The sequence below is a fragment of the Ailuropoda melanoleuca genome, chromosome 8 (assembly GCF_002007445.2).
Source record: "Ailuropoda melanoleuca isolate Jingjing chromosome 8, ASM200744v2, whole genome shotgun sequence".
Classification (NCBI taxonomy): Eukaryota; Metazoa; Chordata; class Mammalia; order Carnivora; family Ursidae; genus Ailuropoda; species Ailuropoda melanoleuca.
This window is the reverse complement of record NC_048225.1, coordinates 98,751,353-98,771,694: the sequence shown is the minus strand read 5'-3', so window position 1 is coordinate 98,771,694 and position 20,342 is coordinate 98,751,353. Positions and strand designations below refer to the sequence as shown.

At 33.6% G+C, this 20,342-nt stretch overlaps 1 protein-coding gene across 7 annotated transcripts in view; it reads right to left on the bottom strand.

Annotated features, from left to right (window-relative positions):
- PTPRC (protein tyrosine phosphatase receptor type C) overlaps window positions 1–19,083 on the bottom strand; it is a 123,535-nt gene extending 104,452 nt beyond the window's left edge. For 6 of the 7 annotated variants that reach the window (XM_011218906.3, XM_011218907.3, XM_011218908.3 and 3 more), the window contains exons 1-2: window positions 18,503–18,662; window positions 18,306–18,421 (exon numbers count right to left, since the gene is read on the bottom strand). In XM_011218906.3, the coding sequence (XP_011217208.2) occupies window positions 18,306–18,378 (73 nt within the window). In that variant the 5' untranslated portion in view covers window positions 18,379–18,421; window positions 18,503–18,662. Of the gene's footprint in view, window positions 1–18,305; window positions 18,422–18,502; window positions 18,663–18,860 lie in introns of those variants that run through there. The other variant, XM_034666989.1, reaches the window with a different exon arrangement.
- Window positions 19,084–20,342: the final 1,259 nt, after the last annotated feature.

Genomic DNA, 20,342 nt, shown 5'->3' with positions numbered 1-20,342 from the left:
AACAGAGATAAAAATGAAAATATTGTTAATTTTTTTAAATGACAATTGATTTTCATCCACAAAACTGACCTTATTTATTCAGGTATGTTTGGGATGTGAGGTGAATATCTATAATGAATCTGTTTTTATTTAAAATGAAAAAGTAGTTTATTCACAACATCCTTTATTTTAGCTTGGGGAAGAAATTAAATCTCCAGTGTTTGATGCCAATAAAAACAGAAAATAGTAAGGCTTATAAAAGTTGAATTTCTTTAATGGAAAAAAAAATCTAAAGCACCAGTAATCTGGTGACAGTATTCAGTATCAGAAAAAGATTTTTTTTTCTCCATTCACTTTTTATCAACTAGGAAAATTGGAAAAATTACATTTCTGAAATATTAATTATCAACACTGTAATTAGTAAAAAGACCCAGCTAATTTTCTCTGCTCCAGTAACTAAATATTTTGGATCTTAGTCCAAACTTTGCTTTCCTGGAAAAAAGATAAATCACAGTATTTGTGTTAGAAATGAATACACATATATACATTAAGTGAAAAATGATCTTAATTCCCTCATAGTGTTAAAATAGTCTATAAAATCAAGAAAAAGATCTTCCAATTTAAACAAAATTGATTTCCTCTCCCTCATTTAGTCTCCCCGTCTTGTGCACTTTACTATTACTTCCGGATAGAGTCTGCCTACTTTAACAATTTCTAGTCACAGGATGTGGCTGCCTCAAGTTTTATCTCCGTCTGGCAAAACATAACCAACCTATATGAGCTCTCAGCTCCCACTTTGTAGCAACTAAACTTTCCTAAACTCCCCGCACCACCTCCATGATGTATATTTCTGCTAAAACCACAAGTCAGTAAATTTCCTTGGGGAATTCGTAGCAATGTATGACTTAGTCACCCTGTGGTGTGTAGCCCAGTTCATCGGACTAGCTTTCTGTTTGGCTATCAATTGCTAGACACAAATTCCCAATGTCCCTTCGTATCTCCTATGTATACACTCTCTCTTTAGGAGTCTCTCCTCTTCTATTGGCAGGTATCTGGACCCACTTGGGGGGAAAATGTGGGTGGAGGAGAGAAAGAAAGGGAAGCAACAAAATCTTTTAATTTAAAACTGAGGATAATAGGAATCTATTTCTTACCCGTGCAAAGGATGAAAGGATGTGACACTTTCCCTATGAATACTTCATGTTTGTTCTAGCAAATCTTTCCAGAAATAACTGCCCTACACAGTTAAAGTGGTCTTAAAGAGAAACATGCATAGTGGACACCTATGATTTGGAGTGAGTCTCTACAATGGGTAAACTGTTGTTGTACCTTTTGGTACGACTGGTAAATACATAGGTAAGTTCTATGTGAAAAATTATGCCAATTACTTTGAATAGTTTTAATATTATTTTATTAAGTCTTCCTAAACCTTTCTAATATTTAGTATTTCAATGCTACCATAAATGTCTTGCTTGTGAATATTTCTGATCTTTTTTTTTTTTTTTTTAAAGTAGGCTCCATGCCTATTGTGGAGCCCAGAGCAGGGCTTGAACTCATGACCCTGGCATCAAGACCCAAGCTAAGATCAAAAATTGGATGCTTAAACAAGTGAGCCATCCTAGCATCCCTGATCTTTTATTTTGTTTCCAAAAATTTTATGATGCCCCCTTTGGTCACTGTAACAAATGCACAACAAAATTCATGGAATAATGCTTAGCCAGTGCTTTCTTATGAAGCATCCAAGAGTTAAACAGGTGGTCTAGAATAGCGCAGTCTTACTGGTGGGTAAGTCCTAAAGAAATGATTTCAAATAAATTAGTGTTTCTAAAGGTGGTGAGGGCTGGCAATTTTGTCTTCAAGGGACATTGATTGCCTGCAGACATTTTTGTTGCTTGTCATGATTGTTGGGGGAGGAGAGCAAGGAGGTGAGATACTGAATCTAGTTTGTGAAGGCCAGGGATACTGCAAGACTTCCTTTAAGGCACAGGACAGCTCATTTATCCAAGCCAACATATCAATCAAGTTGAGGCTGAGAAATTGAACTAAGCAATTCATTTCACTGAAAAAGGAACTGAGGTTTAAGAAAGTTAAATAATTTATCCAACACCACATGTCAGAGTCTAAGTCTAGTGAAAAGGGATTACTAAGAGACTAAGGATTCAAAACTTGCCCCTGAATGTCCAATCTGACACTCATTTCATTATATCAGGCAAACCTGATAAATGGGTAAAACCTCGTGATACACGGCAGGAATGCTGGACCAATTTCCTTCACTTTCGGTAAAACATGAGGTAAGTCATTAAATGGTTTTGTTTCAGTTTTCTATTTTTTGTAAAATAGATGAGTTAAACTTGATGACTTCTAGTCTCCTTTTTCTCTAAAATTGTACTATTGTGTAAATACTGATGGCTTATATTATTGTAGTCTCCAAATTTCCAAATTCCCTTCCTCTTTCTTTAAAATTTCTTCTCTAGGAATTCAAACTCAAATAAAGGCAGGAAATACTGTTGCTACTTTGATAGAATCCTGTGTCTTGAACAACACTTGACTCTCAGTAAATAGTGAAGAACATAATAAAATTAAAATGCATTATCTAAAAACAAAAAGACCTCTTCATTGTCTATTGCTTTAATGTGAGGACGAGTACTTCTGCTCCTTTTATATCCTGGTGTATTTATGAATCTGTAAATTCATTCTTAGCAATTTAAATATCGTAGACAAGAAACACTGATCAGTTTTTAAATTTTTCATTTTAGTAGTCCTATATTTAGAGGGAAAGAGGGACCAGAGTTGCTTGTTATGTGTTGCATTTTACAGACTGAAGAGTTCAGTAGACCAATTGCGACGAGTATAAAATAGGACAATAAATATTAAGAGAAAATGTATCCTTGTGCTCTCTTCACTGAAAACAAAACTAGTACTTGTAACCGGTGTGAATAAATTTTGGGGGTGCCATACAACTCCTAAATCCTAATTTCAAATCCCCTTTCACCATAAAACAAGAAAAGTGAAATTTTAGGTGTCAGAGTGCTTCTTTCCACTAGCTAATTTTTTTTCAATTAGAAGAAAGTAAGGTATTAAATAAAATTCAAATATTTTTTCACAAAAAGAATTTTAATCTACCCCATGTGCCATCATTATTGTTAACCTCTGGACATTTCAACAACATGCTGGTGGATCTTAAATCAATGAACACAGTAAAGGAAAACATCTGTGGTTCTAATAGTTTTTAGACTGGCTCTTACTATCATTTTCATACAAAATTAAAATGTACTTTAAAAACTATCTAATGAAAATTCCCTAATTGTGTGTTAAAACATTAGACATGAAAATTATGTCAATTTTACTAACAAACATGAAACATGTGCATCTGTTAAAGAAGATTATTAGAAAAGTCAGCGGAAGGAAATGTTTTCTTGGCCATCAAATCCAGATGTTCAGCCTATAAAATGGAGGCCTAGAGTGAAGGACAAGTTATGGTATCTGATACCCTTCAGAAGTGTTAATTCACAGAAAAATCATGGATAAGGAAAGCCAGAATAAATTTTTAAGTGAATCATGCTTTACTTTTGTTTTAAAGGAATTATAGATATATATTCTAAGTTAAATAAGGAATAGAATAATGGATGAATTAAAATGAAAAGCACGTGATTTTTTTTCAGAAACACCGTTATGTACATATTTTCTGTTTAAAATCTAAAGGTCATAGGGATCATATTTTAGCAAAAAATAAGTCCATGGTAAGCATTTTCTTTCATAAATTGACAAAACATATACCAGAGCAAAGATTCTACAAAATCATGGCATTGTAGATTACACTGATTCTTTCTTCTCTTCAGTCTATTAGCTCTGCAACAAATACAGATATTTCTAGGGTGGCTTAATTACAAAATAGGAATCCACATCGACAGTGGTTTGAACATTCCGTATTTCTGTACTTGATTTATAGATTAATATGCAAACTATTTCTTATTTTTTAAATCAAGATTTCAACTTGTATTCCAACTCTTAAAGTGCAAAACCAAAAGAGAAGCTAATCATAACAGTAATAGCAGAACTTCTGCACTCCTTTATAAAAGTTTCACAAATGCTTAGAGAATGTAACAATCCCTTTATTATTCATTTCATTTTACTTTATGAAGTGATTTCTCATTCATTTTCTATGGCCACCCTATACTTAGAAAGGTAAATATTAAAATTTAGCTTAAGAGAAGGCATTCTATTAAGGATTACAAAAAAATTTTTTTTGGACTCTGAACGTAATGCATTTTTTTTCTTTTGAAAAATTGACTAATTAAGATAGATGAGAAAAATATGTATAGTTAGATTGATGTAAACAGAAAATGTCTTTGGTTTTATAGTGCTCTTGAAAAATAAAATGTGACAAAACTGGCACAAATTTTACATTTGACAACTAAAGATATTTTTATTATTCTTGTTTCCTTGTCTTTGAAGGACTCCTTATGTTGTATCTGACTTGTTCCACTTCCAGAATTTTGAGGTTCTACTTGCCTTTGATCTCCCACTAGCCGTTCTCTATAGTTCTTCCATCATGCCTTCTAGCTGCCCTCAACATAAAACCACCTTCTATTCTTAGAACAGGGATAATCTTTGATTTCAAAGGCTTTGGTGATTTTCTGTTTTAGATCACCCTGAAAATATTTTTAATCTCCCTCTGTGTGAGAACCTCTCTTGAACCTGTAGATGGGCCTGTGGGTTCCATTCGTTCTAAAGTTGCCATGTGGTATCACAGTTCTGCACATTGAAATGATACAGACTCCTTTTTTTTTTTAAATGGAAAGTTATTTCCATTATTCCAACTTTTATTCTCAAAGTAGGGGGCAGAGAAATAGTGACATTTTCTTGCATAATTGAGCTAACACATCTTAAAATGAATTACTTAGGTTTACTAGGCTTTTTATTTCCCTACTTACATACAGCTAGATTTTCTGCATTACTGTAAATTATGCTTTCTGACTTACTAATGATAGTGCCTGCATGCGTGATTATCTATTTTCCACACACTAAGATATTGTTTGCAATAAATTGATTCACTTTCTTTCATTCCCTCCCTCTGCCTCCCACCCTTCTCTTCCTTTCTCTCTCTCTCCCACACGCTATGAAGCAGATGTGCTTAAACTATGGCTTTATATCCTTGTGAAAATGAAGCAGGGCAGGAAGAGAAAGCTGCACAACTTTCTCCTGTGCTGAGCCTTTTCAATACGATTTCATTTTTGAAATCATAGTAAACTACCCAAATGTCTGACATGCCCATTTTTCAACTTGAGCAAAATACCATAATACAACAACAAATGTCAATAATAGTTAGATTGCTTATTCTTTTGATTTAACCACAATTCTGTTTTCCTCTGCTCACACTAGTGACCAAGGTTTATCTGAACATTTATTTAATACTCTGAACAATTAGGAAAAAAATGTAGAAAGAAAGATAGGCTGAATAGCACGATGCAGGCGAAGCAGCTTAGCTCCAGGCACATGGGAGAAGTTTATTATTACTTCCCTTTCTTCACTCCTTATTTCTCAATTTTAGTATTTAAAATTAGAACAAGAAAAATTAAATTTAGCTATTCCCTTTTAGAATACGATAACCAGTAAATTTTATGATAAAATATTGGGAGATAAATTGGCAACTTTACTGATTAAAGACAAGTACAAGCTATTAAAGACAAGCATAAGCTAGACTCCATAATGATTTGTATATGTATACTTAAGTTAAATGGGATCACATTTATAAATTGTTGAGAATAGTGCCTGGCACATGGTAGCACTATTTATCTTACTAAATATCTATCTATATCTATCTATCTATCTATATCTATCTATCTATCTATCTATCTATCTATCTATCTATCTATCTATATCTATCTATCTATATTCCCAAAAGGACAAATTCCTATTTGTGAGCTGTATAATTATCAAGGCTATTCAGTCCTACCTAATATAAGCCTAAGTAATAACCAATTATTTTTCAAATTCTTCAAAGAAATGAAAGATTTAAAATTTGATTTAGAAATAAGCCTTTTATGTAACCAATTAATGTTCAACAAACCTCCTAAAATGTCCATGTATTAGCTTAAATAGTATTTTTAAAGATTTTTGTCAATATGCATCAAAACAAAATATACCACACAAGTGATTCAACATAGCATTACCTTTTCAAGACATTTTCAATTAAATTTCTAATTCCTTAGTATCTCAATATATTTTACATAGATTTTATTAAAATATTATTTTAAGTCATACTCTTTTTTTGAATAGCTAAACTAGCAAGGGAGATATATATTATACATGTATATGTATACACACACATATACATATATATTTACTTCTTATGAATATTTTTACAAATTATTTTCATACTTTTGTGCCAGTATTAAAGTTAAATAGGGATATTTGACAATAATTAGTATGTTTACAATCACTGTTCAATCAAGCTTTCAAGAGACATGAATTTGGACTCTTACGTGAAATTAACTGGATTCTCATTATATGCCAGCAAGCATGCTAAGCCCCTTAAATCATCAGCTCTTTTTCTCAACATCCAAAGCAAAATATTTTTTTTCCTTTTCCACTTTGGCTACCGCTCCTCACTTTTTCTTTTCCTAGTCCCTCTTATCAACCACTCCAAATATGAAGTATCCCAGGGCTCAGAATTAGGTCCTCAGTCCTTTGGCTTTAAATTCCATCTGTATATAGTGACTTCCAAACGTATGGCTCTAATCTAGTCCTAATGAGCACCACACTCTAAACTCCAATTGATTTTTAAATATCTCTAGTTGGATGTCTACTGAGAATTAAAACATTAATATGGATAAAGCAGAACCCTTGATTGCCTACCCCAACTGCGTTGTTTCTCATTCTAATTGCTCATGAGGAAAAAAGGAATCATTCTGTATAACTTCCTACTTTTCTTCCACACAGCAACTTCTCTTGATTCTATATACATTTGTCCTTTCCTTCCACCTCCACTGCCAACACCTAGTCCAGATACCACCCCTTTTCTATTTCCACCAATCCAACAGGCTCCTAACTGGTCTCCAGGTTTTAACTCGCTTCCAATCTATTCTCACAGCAGCCAGAGTAGTCTCCTTAACATGGAAATAAGTTTAGCTCATTCTCTGCTTAAAACTTCCAAATAGCTTCTTCTCTTTACACTTAAGGTAAAAATCCAAATTCTTTCTATTTCCAACAAGGCCCTATTGGACCTCCCCCTTCTATGTATCTCTCCAGCTTTACCACAAACCACTCAGGCTTTACCCACCATACTGCAAGCACCTGACCTCCTTTCCTTGCTTTGAACCCACCAAGTTTTTGCTTTTTCTGAGGAACCTTTGCACCTGCCAGTTCTTCTTTACAAAAATCTTTACACTCTCGTCAGCCGATGTTAGCAGCCTAATCATGCTACTTCTAAGAGGCCTTCTTTGATCACTGTCTAAAGGGCCAGTCACTCCCCAATTTGGCCTGTCTCTATCATGTCACACTGTTTTATTTCACAGCACTTATCAATACCTGAAACTTTCTCAGTTATTTATTTGGTTTCATTATCTCTTTTACTAAGATGTAAGCTTCATGAAAGTTGGTAACTTTTCTGTTTTATTTACCACTGTGTCAGCACTTAGAGTAGTTCTTAGCACATAATAGGGGTTCTATTTTATAAATGGCTAAGTCACTGAGTAAATTACCTCATTTAATAGCTACTGCTATTATTTTCATTGTACAGCTAAGAAAACTGAGGATTTAAAAGGTAATGTTTCTAATTGGAAAGCTCAGAATGGAATCCAGGCAACATTTCAAAGACTGATTTCTTAAGCACATTAAAAGTTGGAGCTTGTTTGAATCCAATATTTCTAGTATTAGCTCTTTAAATTATTTTCATCAGCAACCTGGCCCTTTTATTTATCTGCTTCCCACATATCATCACTCCCTCTCACAATCAATGCTCTGAACTGATATCTTCTGTTTAATTTATTTTTTCTTAGCTACTATGTATCTTGAACATACCTAAAGCTTCCATCAGTAAATTCAGAAAATAAAAACATGGTCACTGAAAATAGAAAGACTTAGGACTTATTAAGCATAAGTTAAAAATCTTGATTTAGAAACCAAAAAAGGGATTCAGAAACCTGAGTCTAAGAATTCAAAGTAGAATATTGACCTAAGTTTTTTGTTTGATAGCCCGCATTTATCACAGTAACCAAACAATAAACATATTTTTTATTCTTTACTCTCCCTTGAGTTTTAGCCAACCTGTCCCTGGAGTAGAAAATTATAAGATAGCTCTACCAGATTCATTTAATATGCCTCTTGGATAACTATAAAAAGCTTATCTGGTGTCTACACTTCCTGGAATAAGATGAGAGCCTCATGTGTTTTCCATGATCAAAGTGTTTAACAAAGGTCAAGTTACTTCCCTTGCACTTCAAAAAAAAAAAAATCTAGATACTTTGGTAAATTATTCAATGGTTTTCACTTTATGTAATATCAAAAACGAATTCGGTTGGGGAAAATCCATTCTTTCCATCATATCACTCACCTCCAGAGAGACTCAGTGGTGTATCTTTTTAAGCTCCATTTCAAGATGATGGCAACATTACTTTTGCATTATTAATGCAGCATCAATATTTGTGTTAATACAAATTAATCAAAGATGTCTTTTGTTTTTTTATAAGAGACAAAATCTCAGGTGACTTAGATTTTGCTATAGATATGGAAGTGGCTGGGTGCTCAGGGTTTCACCTATGTAGCTAAATAAACTGCATGGGGCTGAAATGTATGTTTCACACAAGAGACCTCTGAGACACTATCAACCACCCTTCAGTCTTGGTGTGATTTGCCTACCATCATGTCCTCAATTACCTGGTTACTAAGCTAGCCATTAAAAAGGCTGAATAATCCAGTCAAGAAAGAATGGACGGAGAATCAGACCAATCCACGATGAAATATCAGCCTTTATTAGCCAATGATCTTGGAAAATTGCTATGAAAGATCTCCAAAAAAATTTAAGGATTTGTTTGCATGCTGTGTATGTATGTTTTAACATGTCTCTCCAAATAAAGCTTTTATTTTCAGCTTAAATCACAAAACAAACAAACCAAAGAGAATTGGGACTTTTGGCTAGTTCCTCTTTGTTTCTACCACCTTTATTTATTAAATAGCTAATAATAATCTACACAATTCAGTGGCAGCTTCAGAACTTCTGTAACAGAAAGCCTACAGAAGAAATCTAGTTGGAACGGATGCCTAGATGTTGTCTGGCAAGAACAGAGTTTTTATTAAAATAGGGCATTATATGTAGATTTTAAAATAATAATTTTTAATTTATAAAAGATTGAGAACACAACTAATTATCTGTTGCAAGGTATATTATTACTTTGAGGAGAGAGCTTATGGAGAATCTGGAAGATTTAAAACCCCATCTCCAAGCAGCCACTGCCACAATGGGAGTATCGTCTTCCTGAGGTTAGGCACAGACAATGGTATTCTCAGCTGAAGGTACAGGGAAAACACTCATAAAATATTTGTTCATGAAACAAATTAATGAGTGAATAAGTAAACAGATTTAGCTAGACCGATGAAATAAAATATTCAGAAAGTTTTTAGTGATGGGTTTTGAGAATCTGTGAGATTTTTATTTTCCTATTTATTCATTTCTCTGTTTCTCAAGTTGCCTAGAATAATCATGTTTACTGAGAAAACAATGGGATGTGCAATTTTACACACAGCACATAATCAAAACAGAAACAGAAGACAAGAGGGAAAGAAAAAGTGTGAGCAAGGATTTTAGGCAATTTTTTCTTCTATCTATTTCCTGAACTTTTCTATCATGTAGAAACTTTACCATAAATAATTCACTATAATAACAACAACAAAAGGACAGGTTTAAAATTGTTTTCATGAGCTGTTAAGTACTTTCTACGTACAAGGGTAAGATTATACTGACAACTATCCATTCATGTAACGAACAAGTTCCAAGGACCTGCGGGCACTCACTGATAAATAAGCAGACACCCAGTGATATCTACACAAGCTCAGCCGATACTATGGGAGACAGACAAATGAAGAGATCTCCAAGAGGCTTATTCGTGGGATCCTCACAGCAGACGAACATCTGCCCAGGTGTGAAAGGACTGGAAGAGCAGAGGACATGAAGGAGGGCTGCCCAGAGGAAGTGACCTTTGAACTAAAGTTTGAAGGGCAATTATAATTTGCCCAGTTTAAAAAAATATGCGGAGGGAAGAAGAAACAGCCTGGCCAACAGTATGGAGACAAGAAAACATTGTATTTTTAGGAAAATCCAACTTACAACAGGAATATACAGTTGACCCTTGAACAACACTGGTTTGAACTGTGCAGGTCTACTTCCGATGTGGACTTTTTCTGATAAATACAGTACTACAGATGTTTTTCTTTTTCTTCCTTATGATTTTCTTAACATTTCTTTTCTCGAGCTTACTTTATCATAAGAATACAGTATATAATACATATGACATATAAAATATGCATTAATCAACTTTTTATGTTATCTGTTAAGTCCTATGGTCAAGACTAGACTATTAGTAGTTAAATTCTGGGGGAATCAAAAGTTATACATGGACTTTTGGTTGTGTAGGGCATCAGTCTCCCTAACCCCCATTGTTCAAGGGTCAACTGTATATTTCATGTCACAAAGTTACAGATAAAGCTAGAAAAATCTGATGGGATTAAATTAAAGCTGTGTATACCATGCTAATAGCTTTATTTTTCCTAAATGCAGAGACAAAAGTGGACAATTTGACACCTTATTTTGATTTCACCCACTGATGTATATTGAAAACATTAAACTTATCATCTGGATTTTTTCCCTAATTTTTGTTGTACCAATTAGTAAGAAGTTGGCATAAGGTGTGTAAACTAATAAGAAGAATGCCACACAAATCAATGAGAGTTAAAATGCAATTCTAGACTATACAGCAGTCTTGTAAGTATTTCTAAAGTTTCCACTGGCTAGAAAAACAATCAAAAGCCTTAAAATCTCAAAATGGATCTTGCTGAAAGAATTTCAATCACACAATGACTGTTAATGGTGCTATATCAGCACAACATAAATTTGAAAATGTCTACTATTGCCCAATTTAAAATTGGACAGAAGTAAATAATCACATTAGATCAAGTACATTTTGTGTAATACTGAAATGTAAAAACAAAAGAAGAAAAAGAAAAAGAATGAGATAAGCAATGGCTAAAACTGCATGAAGTAATGTTGTTTCTGGCTAAGTAGAAGAATTAAAACCTTTTTGGGAAATTTAGATCTGTATATTTGAAAAAAAAATTCACTTAGAAATATAATAACAATAGAGGAAAATTCCCAGAGGCATAAGTCTATAGTCAGTAAAACTGGATGTGGATAAAAATATTGATTCATAAATTTAATAGTAACTATAAAAATTGAATGAAAAGTAATGCTATTGAACATTAGTTCAGTAAAATTGTTTTAATGAAAAAATTGGTAATGATTTAATCAAGCTATATAAAAAATACTCAGGGAGTTAACTTGGCTTAATAGAGTTGTTTTTTTTTTTTTTCTGTGAGAGCTGTTCTCAAGGAAAACTCATAAATGTAGGTATATTCTAATGAAATGCTTATTTTCTTAAACATCCTTGGGATCAAAATCATGGGATCAGTAAATTCTCTATCCAATAGGGAGCCACTGAAGGAAAGATGTACAAAGGCAAGTTTTGCCTTTTACAGAGATTATCCTAGTAGAGGTAGGTAGGAACACACTAGGGTTTGAAGGGAGGCAAGATTGCAGGCTATTACGATAAGAAAGGATAAGAATCTCAAAGAGTTGGATTTACAAACCATTTAAGAGGTAGAATCCAGAGTAGCCTGAAAAATCCCTAAAACAGGGGATGCAGAGTTAAAAGAATCCAAAGTTCTCTAAGGATTTATTCCTTTACCACATAGCCTTAAACTGTATTTCTTCTGAGTCTGTTAAAGGAAGAGATGTGATTTGGAATCGTGTGTCAACGATAAAGAGCTACGTGCTGTTGTTTTACGGGATCACGTTAATACAATATATAACTTTGCAGGATATCTCATAGCTCTCAAAGCATTTTCACAAATATTCTCACCATTTTTTTTTTTTTTGACAGAGAGAGACAGCCAGGGAGACAGGGAACACAAGCAGGGGGAGTGGGAGAGGAAGAAGCAGGCTCCCAGTGGAGGAGCCTGATGCGGGGCTCGACCCCAGAATGCCGGGATCACACCCTGAGCCGAAGGCAGACGACTAAGCCATCCAGGCGCCCCACAAATATTCTCACTTTTAATGCTTACAGAACTTTATAGATGAGGATACTGTGTATTGAAAATGGAAAGTGATTTGAATTGAGGTCATATAATTCATAGAATTAGATTTTTAAAACGCTTCTCGATCCAAATGCCATCTCCAACACAGAATGGCACCTGACTCATTTCCTGTGATGCTTAGTATTTCTTTTATCAGTAAACAAGTTACTGTTTTTTTTTCTTTATGTGGAGATATTTAAAATATGGTGACCACACTTCATTGCCATGATATCGTCCCTTTGCTATCATCTCTTAACTTCATAATTATTTATATATGACTCTAATCTATTTTCATGACTATCAGGACAACTTATTATTACTGATATTTACAAGGCAGAGTTTCTTCTTGCATATCAGTGCATTTTGTTAAGTTTGCTAGAGTGACGTTTGTGTTCTAATACGTGTGAGTGTGATGCTGAGTTGCCCTTTGCTCTGGATTTGTGCTCCAGTGTTAACAGATCAGCTTTTTGGAGGACTGATGTTTCCCCCTCAGCTGTTCACATTTCGGTTGGAAGTAGTTTTTTTTTAAATATATGAATGGCAATGATTTTCATTGGAATATCATTGCATGTCATTATGATTTTATCACACATGCAGTATATATAGGAGAAAATGAAGTTTTAGTAAAGTAACTTTTTCATTTCAGGTATTTGGGGCTCATTTTTAGTAGGAAATAAATGTTTCATCTTTAAACACGTATATATAGCTAAGTACCATGGAAGATGTGAAAGTTGTTTGAGTGGATCTTCAGTAAAGAATCTAATGAAAATGTTGAAAATCTTGCTGATTCTTTTTTCAGAGGTCAATCAGTTGAAGATATGAATGCACATGGAAGGTGTTTATGTATTTCACTGACATCGACTTTATGTGTATTTATGCCAAAGTTTTGTTTCTTTCTTTATCTTTTCTTGTTTTTGTTATTATTCCTGAACACACAATACTCTGCTTACAGTAGCCACTCCCCAGACTCTTGACAGACTGAAATTGAGGTAGCACCTTGACATAAAAAAATGAATGCATATTAAAAATTGTAAGCAATGATTAGATATTTTCGCATCTAAATATTGGCTATGGCCATGCACACAAAATATGTCTATATATTTCAGTATCATGTAGAAATAGATATCACATCATATGGCTAAATGAATAGCTTGCAACATTTCATTTTTTTTTCATCCTTCCCTACAGAGTATTATCTTTATGTATATAAAAGTCATAGCACTAATCCTTTAGTGATAGGCAAATAGTATGGAGTTAGGTATCTAATACTGACACAGCTATTTAGACTAGACTGAAATTAAGCTTAAAGTAAGATTAAGTTCAATTTCCATCCCAATTTTCTCCTGTGTAAATATTGCCATAAATTTATAAGATTACTGAAAAAAATCAAAGGTGCTCGGTGATGACAAATTTCTTTCTCTGCACCAAGGTGACTTACATATACATGATCTGTACAGAAAACCTTGTGTGTGTTAACACTGTGCTTTTACCAATAAAACTAATCAGCCTAACTATAAATCTCTGCTTTTTACCTACTCAAACTGAAATTCATTATCACAATATCTAGTAAGAAATGATGCCCAGACTCCCAACAAACTTTCTGTGTGCACAGAATGCAATTTATAGAGTGAGCCCTGAAAATAGTCCCACGACACTACCAGTGTCTATGGCTGTACTTGCAAGGACTGGACCTGACTCCATGTGTTTTGTCCCCATGTTAGATGAGTATCTCCTCCCTCGCCTGATTCCTTACTTTTCTTCCTAGGGTCATCTGTATCTGAAGAACAAAACTAACCCACCAAATGAAATGCCATTAGCAAAAATGTCCAAAGAGTAGGCCAAGAGAAATTTAGGAATAACATTCTTGAACTATGGATTTTTAAGAAATTCGGAAGGTCTTCCAGATAAGAGGGAGAATAGGGAGATGAAAGAAGGAAATAGCAAGATAATAATAATAATAAATTAAATTTTTAAAAAGGGAAAACTTATGAAGATCCAGATCCAAAATTATTTTATTTAATCTTGATGACATTGTCTAACTCCCACTATCCTTCCACTTTGCCTCTGGCTAATTTTTTCATCTCATGTTTCTCTCGTGCTCTGTCCTCTATTTCTGAATTTTTTTCTATTCTTCCTCTTTCTCCTTCATTATTGTAATCTTCAGTTTTGTCAAAAAACACCCATTACTTTTTTAGTGTCTGGTAAGAAATGAGGTTCAGATGATACAGAAAAGGCTTAAGACATCATTTGTGCGTGCACACAGGTTACAATGGAAGTAAGTGCACTGATTGGTAAATAATAATACTAAATCCACCACCAACAACTAATTGAAATAGTATGTGAAAAATGCCACGGAAAGGTGGCAAAAAGTGTACAGTTTCAGTGGAGATATTTTGTGGCATGAGTGACAGAAGAAAACATTCAAGAGGAAATAGAACTTGCACAGAGCCTTCGAGGTCCTGAGGAAGTGTAGCTGAGCAGAGTGTTGAAACTGCCTCCTGTGGGTTAATGAATCATACAAGAAAAAAAAAAAAAAAAACACTCCCTGCCCCTCTGCCCAGCTCCAGGCCCAGCTCCTAGCTCATTGGTGGACTCAGTTGCTCTGGCAAGGAGTATACCAAAGGCAATGAGAAGAAATCAGAGGGGTTTTTTTCTTCTTTTTATTTTATATTTTTAAGGTGTAGAGTATCGAAAGAAATGGATGAGACTGCAGAGAGATTAGGAAACTATAATAATATTCCAGGTAAAAAATGTTAAAGGCATGAATAAGGCGATGTCAATAGAGATGAAGAAGCGGGAAGAAGTTTTACAGGTTATTAAAAAGTAAAATTATAAGACTTGAGGAACATTTAAATATATTTCAGATTTTTTTCTTTTCCTTTTTTTTTGGTTTTTTCCACCTCAGAGAAATGAGTCTGCAGATGGGAAATTGGGATCATCAATACATAGCGGGTAATGATAGGAACTCTGAGCTGAGAAAACAAGAATAGAACTGGCCAACGATTAAAGCCCATAAAACTCCAATATTTAAAAGTAGACAAAGATGAAGAACCAGAAGATAGGAAAGTAGGTGTGTGTGTTTGTGTGTTTTATATAATTCACACATAAACACTAGAATATATATGTGTGTGTGTGTATCGGTATATGTATATTTATACAAAGAGTGTAGAAATACCTATATTCTTATACTAGTTAATTGTCACTGGTGAAAGGATATCAAGTAGCCCAGAACAGAGAAAAGAACTAGCTCAACCCAGCCACTCTGCCCCTCTACTTAATTATATAGAACAGGAGAGGAAAAGGAAAGGCAGACTCCTAAGTCCACCTTACCCTTTCTCAAACAAAATACATTTCAAATTCTAGCAATGGTAAGGATCACAGGCGAATTTTTTGAAAAATACTTGTAAAATTTTCATAAAAAATGATATTCATACCCACAAATCTCTATACTGTGGAGTATTTAGAACTTAATAAGATCCTTATTAAATTCAATTCATAATTTGTATTGAAAGCCTGAGATGTGCAAGGCATAATATATGTTTGTAACAGGAAATATTTCTTTTAATATAGCTGGGAAAATGGAGAATTATGACCAGGATATGAATCTAAACTGTTATGACTCATAACTCACATAATATTACTCATATACTCTAGCTGGTATGTTATAGACTGATAGATTTGCCCAACTTTACACCTTTTTTAGAGTCAGAGAACACTCATCTCTACCTGCATTCTCAAAACTATCATTGTCCCCTAAAATTATTTAGAAATGTTCAACAAAGTTTTCCGGTTATGATGGCAAAGAGTTACAGAGCAAAGAGATCACAAACTTTTGCATAAAACTCAACCCAGCATTGTTGCCATGGCAGTTTAATTTTGCCTTGCTGTATTTGTATTTTAGGTATTGAATAACACATCTGAATTGTGCATATATTTATCCATTAATTGATGTCTCTACATTTGGCCCCGTTTTTTATCCCTTTAGAGTACACAATATAAATTTGATGCCCAAAAGCCTAATACTTCCTATGATCACTAAACTCAATTGTAACACATTAAAATCAAGCATACAATCAAACTCATCTGTTGCTAATAAAGAAAAGTATATAATTTAAAACATTAATAACTTCCCAAATCATACACTGAATCACAAAATGTTTCTCAGAACTTAAAAGGATGATAAGTAAGATTTGCAGACATAGGTAATTATATTTATATATTAAATAAGATTTGCAGACACACATGATTAGATTCTTCTAGGGTTTTTTTCAAAAATAAGTATAAATTTCAGGAAGACTATCAATGCCTTTTAGAAAAATTATTGCTCTTGACATTTATGTAAGCAATTGAAGAAAAACTTGATCTTTCAAAATAAATCTATGTATATCTATCCATTTATTTAAAAACAAATTGTTCAGCACAATTGATTTAAAGGTTTCTGGATAATTTTATACTCTCTTATTTTGATCATAAATTAAAAGATATTTCTTTTGGTAAAAATCCTTAATAGAGTGAGTTGAAATTTTTATGGTGATTTGCTCTGTGTCCTAAAATATTTCAGTGTCTCTTTGTGCCCATTTAGAAATGCTTTGCAACAGTTCCTGAGTGGGAATTTTAATGAATATTCACTCTGATTTAGGATAATATACATAAATCACCCAGTTAAAATCATTATTCATTATAATTTGGTTTTGGTTATGGTAACTAACTTTACAGGGAAGGTAACTTAACATTTTCTGTACTAAGACAAAATGCTGTATCTATCTAAAAATATTTTAACCCATCTTTGCAGTTAAAAACAAAACAGTATCTTACACTGCTTTCCACTCTTTGGTTACACAAAATATCAACTGACAATGTAACAAGTTGAAGAGGTAGCTACTGCTTTGCCTTTTAGAGGAAAGAAGAGTGGTGGAAAGTCAAAAACAGATTTCAAAATCAATTCCAGTAAGCGAAACTTTTAAAAAGCATTTTTCCCTTTTTTTAAAGCTTATTTAGAATTTCTACAAAAATGCCATTTTCAATGTTCTTTCCATAATGAAGAACAGCTTTTAGATACTACATCATAAGGAGTAATATTAAATATCGATTTATTAGTTACATTTAACAATCAACGGAAATGCAGTCATGACCCAAACCGAAACTATTCAAGAAATGTCCATTAAATAGATGATAAATATACCAAGATCTTCAACTTAAATGAGTACTTGAGATTCCCCATTAACATTTTCCTATAGAATACAGCATTTGCATGACTCTTAAGAGTTTAAGTATTTTTTATCTCATCAAGATTCTAATATTTACCCATCACCCAGGAAGGGCGGTGGCCCCGTAAAAATTTCCAAAGCAAATAATCATTAAAATGGTTAGGAAGAAACCAAAAACTTCTTTTAAGACACATTCTGTGCTAAGAATATGCATAAAATTAGTATTTTGTTAAATACCCAAATGTATTATTTCAAGCTATCATATAGCTAACTATTCAATAAAAATATTTCAGTAGTAATCAAAATTTGAGGAAGCAAACTCCAGTTCAAAAAGAAAGAGTGGCTTATAGACAAGCAAAACCACATTATGACTTTTAAAAAATCATTTTTTATTGAAAGGCTGAAAATTCACTTACTTTGTCATTAGGATTTCTTTAGACTTTCATAAACTTATGTTCACATATTTGAGGGTTAAGTAACAACATTGCTTTTGTAATATCCTTGAACAGTTTGTAAACAAAGATACGGATAGACAACGTTTCTTCTAAATTGTGATATTTTTCCAAAACATTTATGCCTTTTTGAACAGAACAATGTATTCTGTCACGTAGCAAGACTTATCTCTCTGAGATACAAAAACCTTGACCATTTTATACTGAGCTTCCTCATTTCCAATCACCAACTCTTAACTTATTTTTATGTCTATTTCAAACCCACGTCCCTCCGCAAGGAAAAAAAAAATAACTAAGGATATATTAATATATTTGTACTTACCTGTAACAAACACTCCTGTATCCAGAAAGGCAAAGCCAAATGCCAAAAGTTTAAGCCACAAATACATGGTCATATCTGGAAATCAGCCGTATTCCTATGAAACAGCATGCGTCCTTCTGAAAGGCAAAATAATAGTTATCTCTGCAAAAGGTTTTCTTTGTGAAACTGAGTCAAAAATAAAAGAAATGAATGCATACTCTTTGCTGTTGTCTTATCAGACAGGGAGCAATTTCCTCCTCTGCTACCCTAAGAACAAACCACTTTGCTAGCTACACAAACTGCTAGGTAGTGATGTCAGATTCGGTTTTACTAACTTCTCCAAAAATACTGTCAAAAATCCTCTTTGCAGGAAGTCAAGAAAGTTGTTCAAAGTCAGTGCAAAAGCATCTTACTTCCTTAATTCAAGTAATTAGACCAAGTTAGTAGGCCTTTTAAAAGATTTTTTCCTTCAAGGAAGATGTTTTTTAAGTCTCCAAATAAAACTCCCTTACAGTATTCATTACAATTAAAAAAAAAAACACATCCGCACCCCAAAATAATCAGTAATTCTCTTACCCAAGGATGATAAAACAGATTCAGGGTGGATATACCAAAAAATGGGGTTGGCAAGATGACACACTGACTGAATTAGTAGAAAATACCTGTATTTGATTCAAAATGACCAAGTGAACAAATAAACACCTATCTGGTTATTTTTTGCAGCCAATATCATTTACGAGGAAGACATTCAAACCCTGCCAATAGAACAGTGTTAGCAGTCAGACCCATTTTCTATGCAAAAGCACTCTCAGAAAGCTTAACAGCTTTGCGCCAGATCTTTCACGGATATCGTCGTGGGGCTAGCAATGGAATCAGAAAGTCATGTCTACAGGAGCAAATGCTGCTTCAAAAAAAGGAAGCTTCTGTGACTTGAGAGGTCTTTAATGCTGTTGATGAGGGAAAGAAGAGCAATGAAATTGAGAGCTGGGGTTTTTATTGTTGTTTTTACAAAAGCTACCCCCTTTTCCCCCCTCAGCGATACACTCCCAATCTTTTTGATTAAAAGACAGCAAATTAATATACAGCACTCTTCACGATTCTGATGGTGTTCTTAGCAAGTCCATTGATTAGGAAAATGCATCCTGGCAAAAAGCCACTCTTAATTCAGTAACACAATGAAATATATTGGTATCATTATCACAATATCCGATTCATTTAAAATGAATAATGCACATGTGCACAAGGCACTATGATTTGAGCCATATACAATACTTAAGGGACTTAGAGACAAACAGAACCTTTGCAGTAACTTTACAATCCTTGGTTAGAAAGCACTATTGAAGGCTTGTTGTGCTTCAGTGAATAGATCTTTTCATATTTATAAACTCATTGTTTTACTGTCACTGGCTACTGGGAACTGCAGTGCCAAATTTGCACACCTCCCCTTTGAGCAAAAGAAAATAATCCCACATCTGAAATTCTGAATAAAAACATGATAATGAGACTTTTGGTATGATTTTGATTTTATTTTGATTATTACCATAGCTAACGTACTGGGCTGTTGCTATGTCCAGGAATATGTTAGGATTTTAATTGAGTCATCTCCTTTGTACAACAATGCTTGAGACAAATAATGTTACTATTCCCCATTTTACCCATATAGTTCAGGGTGTTTAGGTGGTATGTCCAAATTCTCACAGCTAAGAAGTAGACAAGTTATGTTTTGAACCCTCTCTAAGTTTCATGTTACTTTCCTTTCTTGCTTAACTAAACTTCTTCATTTTTCTCACTTCTTGCCCCAACCATTTTTACTATATTTTTTTAAAATTTTTAATCTCTAAAAGATAGAACATTGATTCCATAAAAATTATGTTGTTCTCTTTTTGCAGGTGTCTTCTTAAATAAAATAGCTGTGAATATAAGCACTGCTCTTCTGGAGGTAAGCTTAATGAGAAATATGTCTCAGGAGTCACAAATTCAAGTACTCAGCTATAGAGCCTCTTTCTCCAAATACATTTGCAATGGAAAACTATCCAGAGGTTAGCTTTAAATATCTGT